Source organism: Phalacrocorax carbo, chromosome 7 (genome assembly GCF_963921805.1).
Source record: "Phalacrocorax carbo chromosome 7, bPhaCar2.1, whole genome shotgun sequence".
NCBI lineage: Eukaryota > Metazoa > Chordata > Aves > Suliformes > Phalacrocoracidae > Phalacrocorax > Phalacrocorax carbo.
In genome coordinates this window covers 29,999,547-30,020,737 of record NC_087519.1, presented here as the reverse complement: position 1 = coordinate 30,020,737, position 21,191 = coordinate 29,999,547, and the positions used below count along the sequence as shown (strand labels likewise).

Sequence of the window (21,191 nt, the reverse complement as noted above, 5' to 3'; positions counted from 1 at the left end):
TGGGTTTAGACATAGTAAAGTGCAGATGACACCAAGTTGGGCGGGAGTGCTGATCTGCCTTAGGTTAGGAAGGCTCTATGGAGGGATCTGGACAGGCTGGATCAATGGGCCAAAGCCAATTGTATGAAAATCAACAAGGCTAGGGCAGTGATCATCCCCTGTACTTGGCACTGGTGAGGCCACACCTTGAATACTGTGTTCCGTTTGGGGCCCCTCACTAAAAGAAAGAAATTGAGTTGCTGGAGCGTGTCCAGAGAAGGGTAACAAAGCTGGTGAAGGGTAGGGAGCACAAGTCTTACGAGGAGCAGCTGAGGGAGCTGGGGTTCTTTAGTGTGGAGAAGAGGAGGCTGAGGGGAGACCTTATCACTCTCTACAACTACCTGAAAGGAGGTTGTAGTGAGGTGGGTGTTGGTCTCTTCTCCCAAGTAACAAGTGATAGGATGAGAGTAAATGGCCTCAAGCTGCGTCAGAGCAGGTTTAGATTGGATATTAGGAACAGTTTCTTCCCTGAAAGGATTGTCAGGGATTGGAACAGGCTGCCCAGGGAAGTGGTTGAATCACCATCCCTGGAGGTATTTAAAAGATGTGTAGACATGCTACTCGGGGACATGGTTTAGTGGTGGACTTGGCAGTGCTCGGTTAATGGTTGGACTTGGTGGTTTTAGAGGTCTTTTCCAACCTAAACAATTCTATGACTCTATGACCTGATGTATGAGATGCACCTTGAAGGATACAGATTTTCCCAGGTGAGACTAACTGACCTACCTGGTTATATAGTATTGGGAGAACTAAATTCAGGTTTTAAAAGTACAATCTTTTACTGACTGGCCCATGACATCTTTTAAGGTGGCTGCAGAAGACTGAACACTTACATTTAAGGGAAAAGAGGTGAAGAAAAAAACCTGTGCCGTTTGCATTTAAACTGAATCTGCCACTTTTAGCAACACTCAAGTGAAAAAGACCTAATAACCAAAATGTCAAGAACAGACTTTTTTCAAGTTAAATTCCTAAAAATGTAGAGCTTTTCCTTCACACATCTTAATGCATGTAGCTGAGTACTTAATGAATGACAGTTTCTCTAAGATATTCCTTAATCATAACCGTATTCTATGGAGACCAGTTACAGCATCGTTATCATCTCTTACTCTATGAACATGTTATGTCAGGTTAATAACGGTTGCAGTGGGAAAGTGTGAACCAGCCCTCTGAAGCCAAGATCTTGCTAACATTTCTGTGAATGATTGAAGGTACATGAGTAATCTTACCGAGTTCATTTGCCTCTTAATTCCTAACTACCACCTTGAAAAGCAGATTCAAGTAGTGTATTTACGGCTTTATACTGTTTTTAAGACATGGCAGGAGTTCAGATCCTCCCTGCAACATAAATACTGTGGTTGCTACAATTTGTAGCGGAGATAAGGAATTTCAGTCTAAAAGGAGAATTTTTCTTTTATGTTTTTCACAAATTATAGTGGTCAAGGGGGTATTGTATCTGCTCTCTTCCCAGCCAGAAGAGACGGTATTGCTGTTCTAGTCCTCTGAAGAGTGCGTTGGGATTGGAAGGAGCTTGGAGGCAGCTACCCTCAGCAATGCTGTGTGGTACCTTGGAAGCACTCACACCTTTGTCACCTCGGCCAGGCTAACTGAGGGGAAGTTCATTAGGGCTGGGGTGGGGAGCTCCAAGGAAGGCATGAACATTGCAAGATTTCAGAAGCTCGGAGGTCACCTGATTTCCCATATGCCAAAATCAAGGTCCAGGAATACAGGGTTTGAAGCGTGGTGGTGTTGCATGGTGGTGTTACATGGTGGCATTTATTTCACAAGAAAATAGAATTGCCTGGATAAACTAGTCTGTTCTTTAAAAACCCGGGCACCAAAGATATTGGTATGAACATTCAGACCGTTCAGCGTTCCAGTTCCAGACTGAGGCTTGCAAGCCTTCACGCTCACAGTTTTACACTGTTTTGTTTTTCAACCTGGATAAATGTTCCACCACTCTGAGCTGGGACTACACTTGAAACAGTTGCCTTCTGATGTGTGCTGCTTGTGGCATGCAGTGACAACCAGGTGTACTGCCCATAGACTGCTGTATCTTCCTAGCGTGTGGTCCATATGTGTGAAAATAAATCTCATTGATATCCAGGGATGCTGAATCTTTAGGATGCTTCAGCCAGAGCTAGCTGGAAAAGAGCAAATACCTTCTCCTGATGTTCTTACAAATGCAAACAGCAGTCTGTTTCTCTTGAGTAGTTGAAAATGTTGTGAAAGGCTCTATTTAATACTGTCTGGGATAAAATGTCCCATTGAGATATTTCTCCTGGCCCTTTCCCTTCCTCATGCTTCCTCTTAGTGGTCCCAACGATGCCTGTGTACATGCTGAAATGTGAGCCCTAATGGAATGGTTAGGTAGGTGGTGAGGAAGTAGCCAGGTGAACACAGGGCTTAGGGGCAAGTCCAGCAGAAAGGGATCTCTTTTAATCCCTGGAACATGTTATTTCAAAGAAAGAAACATGTAAAGAAATGTAAAGAAATCTAACAGCTCTATCCCATGAAATTTAAACCCACCTTCAGCACTAGATGAATATGCAGGGTTTACTTTGAATTTAAAAGCCCCTTAATGCATAGCAATTAACACCATAGATAGATAGTAATACTTATTAATATGTCCAAGGGGAAGTTGCGTGGTAGTTGTTGCGGGAATCACAACTTCAATATCTTAAGACCTCTGTATTTGAAAGTCCCTGCTAAATTGGTATTTTTGGTTCCATTAACCACACAGAGACAGGCACAGAAACCAAACATCAAAGAGCACACAGAAGTGTTTTTTGTTCTTTTATGAGTACTGCTACAGCCTCAGAAATAAGAGGGGAATTGAAGAAGGGGGGGAGAAATCTGCAAATGGTTTTAAAAAAAAAAAATCCTTGCCCTAAAATTTCTACTGCCAAATTTCTTCACAGACTAATTCCTTGCAGCTGAGCTGCAAACCTCTATGAAAATAGGGGTTTACAGTGGAAACACTGACTAACTATAGCTATGCAGACCCATGAATAATGACGCTCTAATTATGCCTTATGATTTACCAGGACCTGGTTTCTGTACAGCTTGTGAGCTTCTGCTGGTTGCGGGTTTGGGGAGCAAGGTCTTTTTTTCTTTACTGTGGTTTTCTTCCTTTTATTCATATTATGTTGGCACATATTTTTTGAAAAGCTTTTCTCTGAAGGGAGCTGGGCAGACAGCTATGATTAAGTATGAAATGATTGGGTGAGCTGTTTGTCAAAGTTATAAATAGGATACCACACAAACCCAACACTAATCTCACTGAAAGACAGATACTGGCAACATTTCTTAGTCATCTGTTCCTGACGCTCAGGGGAGAACAGCTACACTTCCATTAAGTTTTCAAACAGAAGTTGCCTAGAATAAATTTCTCTGGTAAAATTTTGGGCATATGCACGATGAGCCATGCTGACATCTAGCAGGGCGTTGGAGTTTTAAATGTTCATCCCAGTTTAAACCTGGTACTCTGTGTCACCCCTCTGTGCAGGGGTGAAAGGGGATGGTTTGACTCTTGTGGAAACAGAAATCTGTTCATGAAACGGTTGTGGCAGGATCAGACTGGTGCCCTCATCTTGTCATAGCCTGGGGTTAATTTTAAGGGTAGAAGAGGAACTCCTTATGGAAATCCACTGTATCTTTGGGTTTACAGGCAGCTTTCTGTGATCTGCTTCTGGAAGATCAGATAGGGTCATAAGAAGAATAATGATGGCACAGGTTTCATCTATGTGCTTCTGCAACCAGAAGTGAAAAGTAGCATATTGAATTCCTTCTGCTGCAGATCTCTTGCACACAATGGCCAGAGGCTTCTGCAGACTCCAGCCTTGATGCTGGTACTCGTCATCCAAGTTATGCATCAGCTGCATCAGTTTTGTCGAACTGGAAGTCTGCAATCTTATGTTCCCACAAGATGACCCCGTACTTGCTGTTTCCTTTCATGGTGGCTCAAATTGTAGAAGAGGGCTCCACAGTTGTTCAGCACTTTTGCTGCCGGCCAAAACATTCATGAAACAAAGCAAAGCCATAGCTGAAGAACCACCAAGCATTTCTGGAGCTGACAAAAACTTCAAGTTGCAAAGCAAAAAAGCCCACAGCAGCAAGAACTTGCGTCTTCAATCCTGCGCCTTCCCACCTCCTTGCCAGCACATACAGCAAAGAGTTTTAGAGGACATATAAGTGCTCCTAATTTATGGAACAAGCCAAAACTCTGCATAGTTAACGTTTCAAATTTTTACAAAGATCTAAAAAAGGATGATCTTGAACTTGTGGGATTCAGACAATTCGTTACATGCATCTTTTTATTTTTAATTTTGAAAAGTGTGCACACATTTATGGAATTTAAGATTAATTAGTGTCATTAAACCTAATTTCTTAAGTTTTTAGGCATAGCCATTTTGTTTTTGTGAACTCTCAGAATCATATTCAGATCCAAAAACTTTGTTTAATAACTCTTTAAAGACAAGATTTTTTTGCAAACTCAGGCATCATTTTCATTCTTACCAGCCGACAGAGTGGTTGAGGTTTTTTAGTTTGCTTATTTTCCCTTGGGAGATTTTTGTTGCTATAAGGCAAGATCCTTCTTGGATGCACACATCCTCCTGCAGGAATGGAATGAGCTGCGCCTGCAGTCCCTGGTGCTACCAACAGTGTCTGTAGCTATGCTCAGCAGGAGGAGGCAGCATGCAGTCCTTGCTTGGGTGAGCTTGCAACCACTAGTGTGGCTCATCAGGGTGGGCAGCCACAGCGGCCCACTTGTGCATCATGACCAACCTCCTCCTCTGGTGTGGTACATCCTGCTCATCACAGCATCTGGTGAGGGTGGCAGAGGGATGAGAAGTAGGGGGTGCCTTGCAGGAGCCTGGTGTTGAGCATGTGTCTGAAACCCAGAAAGAGGATTTTCATGGTTTTCACACCAGCATCTACTGCTTGAGCAGCGTTGCTGGGGTTAGAAGGAAATGTTCTCTGAATGCTAACTTCTCCATAAGAGGGTAATTCAGGTTTGTTCTTTGCATTGAAATGGTTGGGGCTGGCCACAAGCACTCCTTATTCTTGCTCAAAAATTTTACAAGCTTGCTGAAGCTCCTTAGTGTCTTTATCCCAAAATAGCCCAAAGTGCAGTATCACTATTTTCCTTGCAAGGCTTCTGCAGGGGGACTGGAAAAGCCTTTGTTTTTGACCAAACCCTTCCTCAAGTTCCTGTCATGGACTATATTTATTATTGCCCCAAAACTTTCTTTTTTTTAGTGGAGAATAAACCAAAATCCTTCACCTCTTAAACCTCTTAGTGGGAACTGCACCTTTAATCCTCAGTTTACTACCAAGGTTCCTTTTCCAGTCTGATCCTTCTGGCAGCAAGCTGCCAGGGCACAGGGAAGAGTTGACAGTTATTCAGTTGATTTTTTTTTTTTTTTTTTTGAGAAGAAATTGAAAAAAAGATTCTGCTTAATTAATTGCTTTGCTGCTTTGTAGCTACAGAGAAGATGGAGACTCCCTTTTTACCAGGAGTCACATGGAGAGGACAAGGGGGAATGGACACAAGTTGCTCTTGGGGAGATTCCGATTGGACACCAGAGGGAAATTTTTCACAGTGAGGACAGTCACCATTGGAATAATCTCCCCAGGGAAGTGGTTGACTCGGCCGCGTTGGACACCTTCAAGAGTCGTCTGGACAGGGTGCTGGGCCCTCTTGTCTAGACTGTGCTCTTCCTAGAAAGGTTGGACTAGATGATCCCTGAGGTCCCTTCCAACCTGAGATTCTGTGATTCTTATGTAATAACATATTTATGTTGTTATGAAGCCTCCAGTGAAGCTGCATCTGATAAGAGTGATAGGTTTCCAGTTTGATCTTATTTTAGATTGCAGCAAACTGAGGATAGAAAGACTCTTTGTTCCAAGACAAAAAAAAAAAAAAACCCCAAACCAAAACATCTGGTGAGAAACTGATGTGCTCAGGACAACTCTGAAAGAGGTTGATAGTGATGGGTTATGACACACAACTTCAATATATCTCCACAAGTGTTACATGAAGAGACAGGATAATTCTTCCCTTGCCTAAGATTCTTTTTAAGAGTTTTCTGTTTTTCAGAGAAGGGGAGAGGAAAGAGTGTAACAGTGAACTCCCTGTGTATTTCACCATGATCCTTGCAACTGGTCTAGTCTGAAATGAAGACTTCTTTAAAGATTGATTTATTTGGAGAGTGCTAGTTGTAGACCATTTCATGGCTCCCCTTTGAAGCCTTTCGTAGTGTTTCATCTCCTTTCCTGGAGCTGAGACCTATCTGCTCAGGAGCTTCCCAACAGTGGGTCCAGTGCCCAGGAGAGGGTCTAAAGAGTGTTGGATTTTGGTGAGTTCAATCCATTCTGCTAGATAGACGTCCTTCATTTCTTGTGGTATATGTAGATTTGGCCCTCATTCTTTCATTCCCATCTCAAACCACTGAAAAAGATATTATCCTTTAAATTATAAAGCATTTTCTACTTTGTCCTTAAACATAGGCTTGGATCATTGCACCCTGTGCTGATTCCTGCCGCATGTGCACAGCTCGGAGTCAGAGTCAGAGGCAGAGTCAGGCCCATGTAGCTAAGGGCAGACCCAGGCCCTGAGTGAGAAACCAGGGGAACAGTGTGATGGGAAGGAGTTCCGTTTCATTCAGAAATATACTCCCAAAACCCAAAGGAGCAATGTGTGAGTGAAGTGCTTTTGTGCAGATCTTTTCAGTAAGAATCAAGTCAGTTGTCAGCATTTGTGACATTTTCTCTGTTACCTTCCTTTGGGCAGTTTGCCACTGTAACATACACAGATGACATTAGGATTTTCAGACTGTCATTTCTGAAGGCAGTCTTATCTACTCTGTACTTAATATTTTTCCAGGACACAGAAGTGGCTCTTTCTCCTCTGTTAATTAACTTTTTTGCCCATGTTTGCCTGCCTTATAAATTCCTCTGGCATCAGGGCTAGGATTAAACAAACTGATACCACAGTTCCAGTGTGTGAGCATGATACTGAGGTAACAGCCTCAGAGCCTGAAGTATTTTGACACACAAACAGAGCAAATACAGAGGAAATTCCCATTCAGCCTCCCCCACATCCTTTCACCCAGATCCTGACTTGAACAGCCTGTGTCAGTAGGAAACGGCATTCCCAAAGCCCTCGCACCCACCCATGGTTTTCTGCTCCAAAGATGCTATTTGTGATGTTTCTCAGAAATACCTGTATCTGTTCACTGTCTCAGAGTTTCACCAAAATGCAATTACAGAACAGTGCTAACATGGTAGGGAGCCAACTCCACGCTAGTAGCCAGATTAAATTGTCTTATTTGGTTAACACTGTTTTGCTAGTTTATTAAATCCTGATAGGAGTAGAAAGGTAAGGAGTAGAAATAGCAAATCTTATGAATTATCTGCTCTTGGTTCTTCACTTCTGTTGGTATAATCCTGGTGTGGATGATGAGCTGTGGGAACAAGCATTTAATGTTTTGCTATTGTCTCATCTTAAACACGTGCATTTAACACAGAGTAAGTGTATTCTCTACCTATTTTTTTTTCAGTTTGCTGTTTTTATCACTGATGTGGAATGTAGTGCTTGTTTTCTTTATCTGGAGCGAAAACATTAGTTCATCTCAGCATAAGCTATTTGATCAGCCATCGGATGGTAAGACATTATAAAACCTGCTGACAAGGGACAAATTCAGACCTGTGGTGTGCAGCTTGCAAAGACTTCATGCCCTTGTTGTCAGTCCCTTGACTGATACCCCTCAGCTACTCCCTCAGCAGGGCTAACAGAAATTGGTTGTGCTAGAGCCAAATCCCTCTCGTCTTGAGGTGCAGGGGCAGCAGCAATGTGCATGGAGAGGCTGGTATGGAATGCAGGAGGTGAGACGGTACCTGCCTCTTCCCCACAGTCATCAGTGTGTGACTGTGACACTGCTCTTTGGTGGCCTTGGGCTGGCTGAGGTTAACCTGGGTCTTCCTACATAGCATGTTCTGAGGTCCATGAGGGGTTCCTGCATGGTGCTGATGAAGCAGACACCTTTTCTCTGGCACTTCTCTCCCCATCGTTGCATTAGCTCCCAGTCTGGCTCATCCAAGATGCCCAACGAGTCCATGGCGGGGCTGGTTCCCAGCTATACCCTGCCAGCTCTGCTTCTTATCCTGAGAGTGCTTCTTGGTATGAAAGTGCAGGAAAATCACTTGACCAGCCCATAGCCCTGCCCCACCATGCATATCCTCAACCCATGGTATTGCTAAGAGCGGGGAAAATATGGCTTAGTGCATTTTTATCAAAGTGTGAAGGTCTGATATACAATACTTAATATTCAGGCCTGCTATGACTCCCCTGACATTATGTGCAAACCGAAGCCAAAAAAGACAATACTCTTGATATCTTCTATTTTCTGATTATATATTATATTTTGCGGATAGCTGACTGCAAATCAAAGAAACAGGCTGCACAGCGCTTAGCTAACACCTGCCTTTGCAATATGGGAGAATTCCTGGTTTGCAGTCTCCTTAATAGAGCAGTCTGTTAGCTGGTTCAGTTTGATGTTAGCAGCTGCTATGAGAGATGAGCTGTATGCCTGGACACCTTTCACAAATATTATGGGGCGTAGGTGTTTGGAAGCAGCTTGCCAGCTCATGTTTCTCAGTGCCACTAGAATGAAAAGGGCATGAAGAGCTTTTCCTAGGGCAGTCAACCAGGACTGTCTCCTAGTCTGTTTCTTGGATACCCCCGTTTCCTCTGGAGTTACTTGCGACAAGAGTGGGTTTCAAGGTAGCATCATGGTACTAGTGCTAGAGGCTGTGCTGTCAGTTACTTATCAGCAAGTGCTAAATCACGTTCTCCTTAAAAAATGTATTTCAAGAGAGATGTGGACAGGAACACCTGAACCAGGAAAAGCTGAGAGGCAGAAGGAAGGAGATTTACTTCCATTGCACTACCTCTTTGCAGGGTACCACCTCCAGGCTCATTTTGCATCAGCTGCAGACACTCTGACATGGTTAAAAAAAACAAAGAAGGGAGAGAGAAAAAAAATCTAAGGTCTGAATTACACTGTTTTGTCGTCAGTTCCTGGCTGTGATGCTCCTTAGCCTGGATGGGATTTAGGTGTGAAGACAGAGAGGCCAAGAGAGGGTAGCGCCTACCAGAGACAGTAGAAGAGGACTGGAGCTCATTGGCTGCCAGGTGCTCTCATGCTCACTGGCTGTACCCAGCTGGGGGCTGTACCCAGCTGAGGGCTGCGTCCTGGTGTCCCTGCCATGCCTGGCAGGGGGGTCTCAGCAGCCTTGGACTTGAGCAAGCCTGATTGCCAAAGACATGTCCACCCAGAAACCTGAGAGGGAGGGGATTTGGGCTGTAGGTGTCCTGGCATGGGGGGCTAGACTGAGGCAGCCAAGGGACAATTTTGGTCTGCAAGCATGAGATGAGTTTTTGGAGCAGTTTGGAGAGTGAGTGGGAGGAGGGTTACAAATATGAGGGAAGAATCATGACAGATTTATCACAGCCTGAAATAAATTAACCTCTGGGAAGAATGATTTTGTAATAATTTGCATTTAGATACTCTGACACATCCAAATAACCCCAAACCTTCTGCAAACATTGTAATGAATTCAATCTCCAACATCCTGTGAGAGGGATAGAAGAAATAGCACTATTTAAAGGAGCCAAGGACTCTTCTCTCAGTATTGTATTTTACACCCCTGGGACTGCACTTCTCTTGTTTTCATGGCTACAGAGCCTTGTGGTGGAGCAAAGCACAGCAGCGGTGAACAACTAGAGAGCTTTTCTTAGCTCAGTGGAGATCCTGCTGCCCAGCAGCTCCTGGCACAGCCCGTGGCAGGCAGGCCCACAGCCAAGGGGAGCCTGTGCGGGCCAGGGCAGTAAAGCCAGGAGCACACAGGGGAAGAAGCAGGGAGCTGAGCCCCATCTTAGCTCATGTCAGTGGTGATTGTGGGCAGGGCTATTCCCCCTGCGGGGACCCTGCCACAAAGCAGCCCAGCTCCATCCCTGAGGGAAAAGTGGTCAAGTGATTTAATATTCAGCACTTTCAAACACAGTCATGAATTTGATAGTCAAAATGATCTGCTAACCCAGCCAGCTGAGAGGGTATGTGAAGGACGATGCAAGCCTGTAGCCAGGCAGTGTGGTATTTTCTTGTCATCAGCCTCCTGCCTATTTCTTTCCACTCCAGGGCGGTTAATCATAAATGAGATATTTGTTCGATGCTGTTTTCATGCATGCTCTGCCCTGTCTCCATTTCCAGGAGACTGTGAAGTCAGTGGGTTACATCCCACCCTGACTTCAGCAGCCTTTGCAGGAGGGCCGGCTCTTCCAGGGACACCCAGATTGAACCACACATTCTGGCTGCAACAGGCTTGGGCAAGCTGATTGTTTTCTGAAGGGAAGCCGAACATCCCAAAGTGCATCTTCTCTTACTTACAAATGTGTCTTAAATCCAGAGTGTTTATGGTAGTGTGGAGCAGGTATTAGCTGAGCCATCGAATGAATCCTGAGCACCTCTGTGCTCCACGGCCAGGCCTGCTCAGCCTGGGGGTTTGCAAGTCAAGGGCTGGAGACGGATGGCTGGGTTTCAGTTACAGATTCATATGGGATAGTATAATTCTCTTTGGGCATGACCCAGAGTTGGCCTCAGTCACTGGGAGTGTATCAGTCATCTTCAAGGAGATTTGGAGCAGCCCTCTGCTTGCTGCTGGTTTGGCTTCTGCCATGCTTACTTGCTTTCTGTAAAGCTCTTCCAGGAGCTGGGAGCATGCGCTCTTGAGCAAGTAGTTAGCAACATGTCAGCTGTATACAGGGGGAAATTTCTCTGACGCAGCAGTGGAGAGGAGAACGCACACTCTATCTTGCAGATACTCCTCATAAAACACCTCTAGCTCTCCATAGATATCTGCAGATAATCTCCTGCCAAGTGAACCCAGAGATATCTATAGTGCAGCTTCAGCAATGACATAATGGCAAGTTAGCAAACAAATGAACTTTGAAAAACAAGGAGAGCAAAAATACAGTCTAGAGTGTGTTTATTTTGGGGTCAATAAAAAAAGGTTAAATAATAATAGTGAATGTTTCCAGGGTGGGTCAGGTTAAAAAGCAAAGAAAGCAAAGTAATTTCATAGTGCTGCAAGACTGTTTTGTGTGTACTGAGTTTGAATTACAAAGATGAATGATAAAAACTTTGCTTCCCACTGAGATAAAGTGCTGTGGTGCTGAGGACTGTATGAATGCCTGCAGAAAGCTAAGATAAATGTTGCTTCAAAAGGGATTGAAACTGCTCTGAGTTCAAGCATTAAAAAAAAAAAAAATCTATATTCAGTTCACAAAGTTGTGTAAAATTAAGCAATTTTAGCTACGGATGTGACTTTTCCCTTTCTGTCTTTTTTTTTTTTCTTTCCCTCTGTCTCTTTCCTCCTCTGTTACATGGTGCTGGCTGGCTGGAGGTTATTTGAAGCTCTGCTAGCACAGCAAGGTGTTGGACAAACGCCATCCTGCTGAAACATGCTCTCTGCTTTGCCTGGGGTGGGAGCATGGAGGTTTCTGTCTGGTCATGTCACGTTTTAATTACTGTGCCTCATACTTCTGCTGCTCCTCATTGTTCATTAGGGAGCTTGGGTGCAACATGGGGCTCTTCCTCCTGGGGGTAGGCCCTGTTCTTCCCCAGAGGCAATCCCCAGACTTTCACCCTTTCTTTTGTTTCTAAAGCCAGTGCAGGGGGAAACCGCCTGTTCGGCAGCTTTGATGAACACATAGGTGTCTCCTTGCTGGGACGGCCACATTTGCCCTCCCTAGTTTCAGGCAGGTCTTCTGCCCAAATCCCGCCGGAGGGGGTAGGAGGCCTTTGCACAGCCAGGCCCTGCTTACTGGCAGCAGGCCAGGAGATGGGAGTTCCCCAAGCTGTGGGTTCCCACTGCTTTATCTAAGTTTACCAAAACGGGATTTGTAAAGGCTGAACCTGCAAGCCCTGGTGGGTAACGGCACACAGAGAAGTGGCAGGTGTGCTCCTGCTTTTGGGTGCTATTGAGTTCAAGGGCTTGCAGGACCAGAACCTCATCTGCAAAATTTATCAGCAGCTGAGCTGGTGGTGGTAAAAGCAGTCTTTGGAAACCATTGGGATCTTTTGGGATCCATTTTCTTATTTATAGGCCTTTTAGAGAGGCCAGGCACTGAAGAGGCCTCACTTCGTCCTTAGGGCACGAAGGGCAACATGGAAGGATGCACACCACAGTAAAACAACTGTCAACAAAACTTTGATTCTCATCACAAAGCCTGTGGCAGCAGAAATTGGACAGAAGAGGCAGGACAAGAAGAAAGTTTTTAATTTACCATGACAGGAAACAAAGCTGTGTCTTGTCAAAAAATTATAGTTCCCTTTTTCGCCTGTCTGTCACGTCAGCAATACTCATGATGACTTTCTGGTACAAATGCAGCTTTACAGAATGAGCTCAAGGAATGAGTTGCAACAATTTAGTTTATGAAGAAACGAAAGGCTTAGGCAAACACTGTGACTTATACTGCATTTGGTATGGCAAGCATTGAGCCACATGATGTTATATCTTTGACTCTTAGTTTTTATATTGAAGCAAGTTGCTGCTTTTCCTGTTGCTTTGACAGAGTGGCACAGTGGTGCCTGCGTGCTCGTGGGGACTGAGAGGGGCATCTTGTGGGAGACAGGAGGCCATAGGACACATTGACCTCCCTGACATTCCTCTCAGCTGGGAGAATGACACAAGCCTGATGATGGGAGTTCTTACCCTACCAAAGCTGGTGTGCAGCAGTTCCTCTCACATAGGCAGGAAGGCTGCTCTCTCGGTGCAAATGCATGCGATAACCAGTTTTCCAAGGGCAGGCTCACCCCAGCACCCTGTAGAGGTTGCTCCAGAGCTGTCTGTGAGCAGGGACCTGAGGGCCAGTAAAATGCAAACTCATCCTGAATGGCTTCTGCCTAAAATGTATCTACTACAGAGCACTCCTGTCAAAATTGCTCTTAGTCAGGCTACTAATGACATGGCATTCACAAGAGTAGGACACATGCCCAATTTCAAAGACCCTTTACCCTAAGGCACCCTTTTCCTTAGGGCTGTAGGCTGGAAATAGCGAAGGACTTTAATGGGAAACTCCAGAGGACTGTGGAGGTTCAGGGTTTGAAACTATTGAGACACACAAGATGAAACATGGTTTTAAATATATGTTTCAGCTGTGACGTTAAGATTGCTGGCAGTTTTACTGGACTGCTAAATCATTGGCAATCCCAATCAAATTATGCTAAGCATGGTAACTTCTTTGTAACTGGTCTACCCCTGTGCATGCTTGGAACAAGGGGTTTTTTTAATTCTTTAAGAAAAAATAACCCTAATGTTATATTTCATTCAAATGAATTCGTATTGCGGGGTAAGGAGAAATGTAGGGTGTGTTTGCAGGTGGATGTGTCTTTGTAAGGACTCATAAAAACTTAAGCAATTATTTTTTCAAATGTTGCTGGCTCTGCCTATGCAAGCACTTGCTCCTCCACAATAGAGAGATTGCAGAGGGTAGGAGGAGCTCTAATACTGAAGAATTTTTCAATTTGACTGTCGAGTCCTCTTACCTTTCCTGTCCTTCCCTATAGCAAAGGGTATGTTCAATCCGTGATTGTCATAGCAACCCTCTTTTGGGTGGTCTTGTATCTTTCTGGGAGACAAATTTTTAATTGAAAAAATAGTAAATAGGCAGATGTCAAAATGTGTGAAGGGGAATGACTCACCTGAATTCCACTGGTGTTAAGCACATCTGTCTTTTGAAAACTTCTCACTAGTCTCACTTCTCTAGTTATGGAAATGTCTTCTCAGGATAGTTGTTTTTTGGGGGGGTGGTTTTGGGGAGTGTGTTGGAGTCAGGGGATTTTTTTTGACGCAGTCATTTCAGACAGTTGTTCTAATATAAATGTTAAGTCTAATGAGGACAAGTACTATGTCATTTAATCAGAGACTTCCATGTCTTCTGGGATTCTAGGCAGAGCTGAATTGTATTTTTGCATTTCCCTTCTCCTTGCCCCGTGTATGAATTTTATGTCCTTTACTTTCCTTCCCTCACAGTCAGGAGTGAGAAAATCTGTACCTGCATTCACACCAACCACTACACTAAGCCAGGATAACTCAAATTAGGGGGTAAACATGTAAAGCCTGATGTAGATCCAGGTTACTAGGGAGCTGGACTATTTTTATCCTGAGGTTGTCTGGGGTGAAATCTTTCCTTTTCCAGACCTGCCCATTCAACTACATTTTCTCTCATTTTAGGGGAGCACCTGCGAATCTGCCCACAAGGCTATACCTGCTGCACCAGTGAGATGGAGGAGAACTTTGCAAACAAAAGCCGAAGTGAATTTGAAGCCATGATCAAAGAGGCTGGTCGCTCTGTGCAGACAACCCTAACAGCACAGCACAGAAGCTTTGACAGTAAGTAAAACCTACTCGGTTGCCCCCTGCTCAGGATCCAGTCACTGCTTAACTTTCCAAGCACTGTTTGAGCCAGGGATTCGTGTTGAGCACACCTTCATCTGCATAATAAGTTGTGTGAAATGTTGTACCTCTGGCAGTGTTTTTCCAAGTAATTTTGAGAACTCCATTTCAGTGAAGCCATTGAAGGAGGCTGGCAGGCATGCATACCAACAAATTGTGTACCTTGGCATAGACACAGCTTTTACAAGCATGGCATAATCAGGTCTTACCACAGCAGCATAATGTTTGACGTAGTGATGTACAACTTGGCACTATGCCTTGACCTGTAAATTGAAGATTATGGTAAAGGTGACTTGATAGCCCTCAGCAGATGGGGAGGGTTTAAGGAGGCATGGATTTTTCTTGTCCTTTCCATATAGATTGTAAATGAAAGGAGGTTAGTTCACACTAGATTCTTACAACTTTCAGCTTCATACAAACATCAGAGAATGTCGTACAGCAGTGAAGGTCTTAGAGATTGTGGTTGGAGTATGTTGTGGACAAACATGCTCTCCAATGTACAGTATCCCTCCTACCATGCTAAGCAAACGCTAAGGATGGCTCTCTCATTGTTCCCTGAAGTTCTGTTTTGCAGTGCACAGTAAGCCTCAAGGTCTGAAGGCCACTGGAAATAAATGGTTTATTGGCAAAATTGAGATGACCTATGATTCAGTAACTGTATCCATTATCAGATTTTGAAGAAGGTCAGACATTTAGAATCACGGTTCTCCTAACTTTATCAACAGTCATCGTATGGAGTTATCATGAAAAGAATAGGAGTTGAGGAAAGAAGCTATAATAGCCAGAAAGGTGGAACTGGAAATTTCAAGCAGTAAATAATAGGTCTAAAGAAATAAGCCTGACCTTCAGGGAGCTGATAACCAAGATTAAGTGCTTTTACACTAAATGGAAAGAAAAGGCAGTGCATCTCTGCAAAATGCATTGTAACTGTGTGACCAGGGTTGACCACAGTGAAGGCATTCCTTTAAAAGCTCAAAAATAATTGATTTTCGCCTGCCTTAAAAAGCGATGACCAGGATTTTCAAAAGAGCCTTACAATGCTGGTTCCTCAGACTGATGTCTGAATGGGACCTGACGTAGCTGCCACTGAGTGCACTTGCTGACCTCTGAAATCCAGCCCTGCGCAGGGGTTAATGCAGAACATCCACCAGCCTTGGCATCCTCTCCTTTCATTGCCTGTTGCAGCATTGGTGGGTTTATCTGCTCTTTATTTTTGCCACAGACAGTCAAAAGAACATAATTCTACATCTGTCGTGTAAGAGAGTGCAAAATTTGATGGAAGCTTTGAGGATTATACTGATGAGCAGAAATTGCCTAGTAAAGAACCAGTTTAGTATGTGTGGTGTTTTGGTGGATTAAAAATAATAACAGCAATACGATGAGTAAGCAAAACCAAGCATATGAAAGGGGGATGCTTGTGTTGAGATGCTAATTAAAGCTCTAAGGGCTTTCCTTTTTCTTTTTTCTTTTTCCTTTTTTTGTTTGGTTTTTGTTTGTTTGTTTTTGTTCCCCAGCATTTTATAAAAATAGAGCTGTATTTCTGTGGTGCGTACCTGAGTTTCTTTTAAGCATCAAACAAAGTAAGTGTTCAATAAGCCAAGTATTACTGTAACAGACCGTAATGCACAGATCATTGGTGTTTTGCAGTGGGAATAACCTCACTTGAGCCCACAAGGCCAAGATGATGTCTCCTGCTCCCATTATACCTTTTTAGTTTGCTTAACTACCCTTGCAATCGATATAGAGTTTATAATTTATGCAAGACATGATTTAAAAAAAACATTCAGTATACAGTGTTTAAGTTTCAGGCATGACTTTACCTATAAGCAGTATTATTATTTTTTATATAACTACTGTATGGTTTAAAATTGAGGGACCTCTGGTGATGGGGCAATGGAATCACCTCAGTTCCTGAAACAATGCCATAGAAATCACCCTATCTTCCAATTAATGTTATTAATCTCACAGTTAACAAGACTTTTTGCAGGTAGTGCTGTTTAGAGCTGTTCAATAAGAGTTTTTCAATGTCAGATTGATGAGTTCTAGTCCTTCTGGCACCAGATGCCTGCTTTTGCTGGATTTCCTTAGCAGCAGCTTAGCGTGCAGGTTTTGGAGTTGCACAGGTATTGATGCACAGCTGTTCTTTGTATCAGCGATACCATTTGGCCTTAGGAGGACATAGTGGGCGAGGCTCCACTGGAAGTGGGTGTCCAACCCCTTCTTGTAGTATTTGCAGCCTGGAGATCAGATTATTCATCTAGTCTCTGCTAGCAGGTGTGGCACATTGAACTTTAGGCCTGGAGCTGTCTCTCTTAGATTCATCACAGGAAATCGTGCTTCTGTAATCTTACTGCTGATCATGGCAATAGTCTCTACTTGTAAATTGCCCTGAAGCTTCAGCTAGAAAATAGCAAGGCTCTAGCAATCTGCCTCTGAAGTAATATTCTCCATGCTAGTGTTCAACATTTTGCTTTAGAGAATAACTAATCCTTGCACGTGGTGGTCTGTAAAGCCCTGAATTGTCAGAGTGCCTCTAATCTGAGCTATGGCTTTGTCCTGTTGCAAGGAATTAGAATCTGTTGGTTTAGTCTCACTGGCTGCTTTTGGGGCAATCACTTTGTGGCCAAGAGCAGAGTGCTCTTTGTCTCATACAAAGTACTTTTAGAGAAAATATACATATGAAATACAGATGACATATGATATGTATAGCCATATATTCAAAAGTGATATATGTGGAATAGGATCCTAGGGTTTGAGTGCTCTCTCTGCATAGCAGAGGACACGTGCCTTCTGGGATGCCCTTCCTCCAGGATCTGTCAGGGCTAAATTTAAAGTTTAACAGCCTACAGTATTGCTTAGCTGTTTATTAATGTATTTGTTGTTTTGCTTTAGTCTACTGTAGTTGGCAGGTTTTGGGGGAATCCAGTTTGAGCTACACACATGGCATTGTCTTGCTGTTAATCTTTTAGCTGAAAAGGTAGTATTTTGCTCTACGACCAGTTGGTTTTAATTTTAAAATGAAAAATGAAAAAAAAAAAAAACACAACAAAACAAAAGCACAGACCATGAGTGATGGGAGTATAAGCTTTTGATAAGTCAGTGTTAGGGAGGACGTTGAGATCAGAGCAGCAGTATTTCATTAGCAGGATTATATGCACAAATTCTTTGTTAATTCTCATGTCCCAGGGCTCTTGGTCAGGCATCAAGGGGGTGTATTTACCTGGGTGCACAACCTGTGGTGGGGACCTGCTGGAGGCTGCTAGGGTGGTTTTGGTCAGAGTTATTTGCCTGGAAAACTATGCATAACTCATACTTTAAAAGAAAAACATGAATAATAAAAATGAAAACAAGATTGGGAGTCTTGGAGGGAGCTAGGACAGTCTCTGTTGAGACTGGTACTAAATATTGTTTTAGACATGCTACCAACATTATATGTGTCTCAGAGATTTTAGTTGCAGAATGTGCTTGTTTTCAAACTGGTATCATCTCAGTGGATGGGAAATTTGCTATTCTAAAATTAAATACTTTGACAAGGAACTTTGTTCAAGCAAATGGTTTCAAGAAAACGATGAGCTGCCTGTTGCCCCCTCTGCTGGCTGCAGAACAGGAGTTAGCCAGTCAAGTGCATTGGTTCCTGAATTGTGCTGAGAGGAAGTTGTAAACATTGGGCAGATTTGGGAGAGATTCCTTGGGAAAATGAGCTGCTTTTGCATATCGCTCAACTGTATGTCAGTGTTGCACAAAGTCATGGGACTTTCAAATTCCTGTCCTTCCCAGTGAAACTTGTGCCTCCATAATCTGTTATAGAGAGGAGCCTGGAAAAGCCTCTAGACAATGCAGGAAAGGCCAGAGGAGTGATTTGTGGTGCCTACTCAGAGCAGTCACGTTCAGAGCCAGTGTAGCCTGGGATAGCAGCATGGCTTGGGGCTGCACTGCTGGCAGAGGGGGTGGAAAGAGAGAGCGAAAGCAAGTGGTGCTTAGAGTGACAGTGAGGGGCTGCAAGCAGCAAGAAACAAGGCCGTTTTTCTAGTCTTGATAAAAGCTCACTTGTTGAGAGTCTAATCCTTGTCTGTTTCTCTCTTTTCTCCCTTTTCCCCCCGCTTAAATCACTTTTTAATAATACTGCAAATGTTGTGCCAATCTTTCCTTCCCAATCATTTTGGTACACTTAGCAACGTTCCCTGTGTGACTGCTGACCTTTAGCTGTGAGCCAGGAAATCTGTCCTTTCAGAATTGTTTCATGTTTTCAGGAAATATCAACAAGACGAACCAAAAATCTTGGCTTTTTTTCCACACTGCACAGTCTAAAAATGTTTTGTAGCTCTCATGAATTCTGGGATTTTTAAGCTGTGGCAATCAAATGCAGATTAAAAATTATGTACTTTATAGGTGGCTGCTCATTGGAAAGCTGATGTCGTGTAAAAGCTTTTCATAATGTCCAATGTTGGTAGCTGGAAATTGCGTATGCTGAAACACAGACCATGCAGATAATTAATGTTATTTGAGAGTTAGTTTTAGACAGTTACATATTTCTTACAAAGATGAATCATTATTTTTAATGTTACAAGGTGGGGAACATCTTAGAAGCTGTTACACACTGATGGTTAAAATTTTAGAGATTCTTAAAGGCCTCTTGTTTAAAATTCAACCAAATGCATCTTTGTCAGAGGAACCGACTTACTTAACCCACAGTACCTAGGGTTTCAGCCCCTAAAAGAACTGTTTGGGGAGAGAGGCGTATATACATATATATATTTACATATATTGTAGATGCTTAAGGAAGCTGATCAGGAGGCTGTGGAGTAAGCCCAACAGGCAGAGCTCTGTCCTACCCCACTGACTTTAAACCTGGACTACAAAATCCAGACCTGAATCTGAGCTTTGCGGGTATTTTCTCAGTTGATGATAACATAAATCAAGCCCTGTCAGCCTGAAATTTTAAGGTATCCAAATTTGGTGGCCCAAGCACCAGAAGATGTGTTCTGAGAGATGTGGGACTACTCTGTGCAGATGATGATTGACACAAGACTAAAGCAGTGATTATCTGGGCCATGGGGACTGCAGTGCCTGTGTCCCCAAATGTGTTGCCTCAACACAACTGCTCCACACTTCCAGCATCCTGCTGCCACCGATCCTGGCTGTAGGTGTTCCACGGAGGTGCCGCATGTTTTGGGTTTGGTGAGGTGCTGTCTAAAAGATACTGGTTTTATGTAGAAACGGGAAAGAAATCTTCCAGGGGGTAGTTATGCCTCAAAATATGGAAATGCTGCTGTTTTTTGAAATAAATTCCTTCCTTTCAAACATTGTGGAAAGGAGCACTTCTGCAGTCAGCAGTATCCCTCTGGCAGTCCCAGCCTGTGCTCAGTGAGCTGGCTGCCTCCTGCTGCCCCTGGCATCTGGCACTGGCTGCTCCCTTGGGCCAAGCATTTGAGTTTGGACTTTAAATGTATTGCTTTTGATCCAGAAGCCCCTAATTAGCTGGGAACGCTCTTTTTTGTGGTAACTCCCCACAATGGGGCTCTGCCCCTGAAATTGTGGCCTTGGCCATGGGCTCAGCTCTGCAGGAGAGCGTTGACCTCCAGGGCATCCTCAGGCAGATGGGAGGAGGCAGTGGGTCCCAGCACCCACGGGGCAGCAACCTCAGTCGTCCCTCTGGGTATGTGGTGGGGATGTTGGGATGACTTCCACAGCTCCCCTGATGTTTATCTTTCCAAACATCAGTCTTGCATTGGCCTTCTGCTGGTCTTTAACTGACTACCTAATATCAAGCAGTGCCTGTGCAGAGGCATCTTTTCCAAACAGAAAAGTATAAACGAACCTAAAACACTTCAGCCCCCAAACAAAAAACTAGTAGAGTCAGGGAAACTGAGGAAGATGGGGGAATTAAGGGGAGGAAGATGTTTGAGATAAGCATGAAGCTTAACGATCTTTTTTCTGAGAGAGATGACAGAGAAATAGGAGGAAAAGAAACCTGGGAACCTGGGAGTCAATGGCTTTTGCTAAATAAGTGTTCATCACCTGCATTGCATTTCTCTGACAGGCCAGGGCTACCTTGTTTGGCAAAACTGTGCTACTCAAAGCACCATTAATTGTTTTGTGCCCCCGCCTGCATGGTGCTTGGACAGCATAATTCAGAAGAAGCCCAACTGTCCCTCAGTTTTGCCTCTGGGATGTGTTATCAAAAGTACTTATAAGACAGACTATCAAAGATGATGCCTTTGGCTCCCCTGAACTTCCTTCCTTAGGGTTGATTTTGGGACAAGATAGAACAAGAGAGAATATCCTTTAACCTGGAAATAAAAAGCAGGGTCCCCGGCAGATCCAGGACAGAGAAGCAAATAAAGGAGTTCCCTTGGAGGCCTCCTTAGGAGGAAGGCAGCAAGCACCCATGCTTGCCTCCTTCCTTGTTTCCTCCAAGGAACCACCTTAAGAAAACCCCACTATGAGGCAGGATTGATGCTAGTCCAGCTGTCACTCCCCTGCAATCGTGCTCCGCAAAAAGAAGATGCTTTCATGTGTGGTTTGGTATTTATGGTTTCCTGGAATGGGGTGCGGTGTCTACCAAGGCACATTCCTGGGCTCAGCAAGATTAATCCTGACAGGCAGCTGCCTCAGGGAAGCGAATGCTTAGG

The 21,191-nt window shown here is 43.8% G+C and overlaps 1 protein-coding gene across 1 annotated transcript in view; it reads left to right on the top strand.

The window, feature by feature from the left end:
- GPC1 (glypican 1) overlaps nt 1–21,191 on the top strand; it is a 224,487-nt gene that overhangs the window by 96,545 nt on the left and 106,751 nt on the right. The window contains exon 2 of the mRNA XM_064457300.1: nt 14,338–14,496. Coding sequence (XP_064313370.1) covers nt 14,338–14,496 — 159 coding nt within the window. The remainder of the gene's footprint in view (nt 1–14,337; nt 14,497–21,191) is intronic.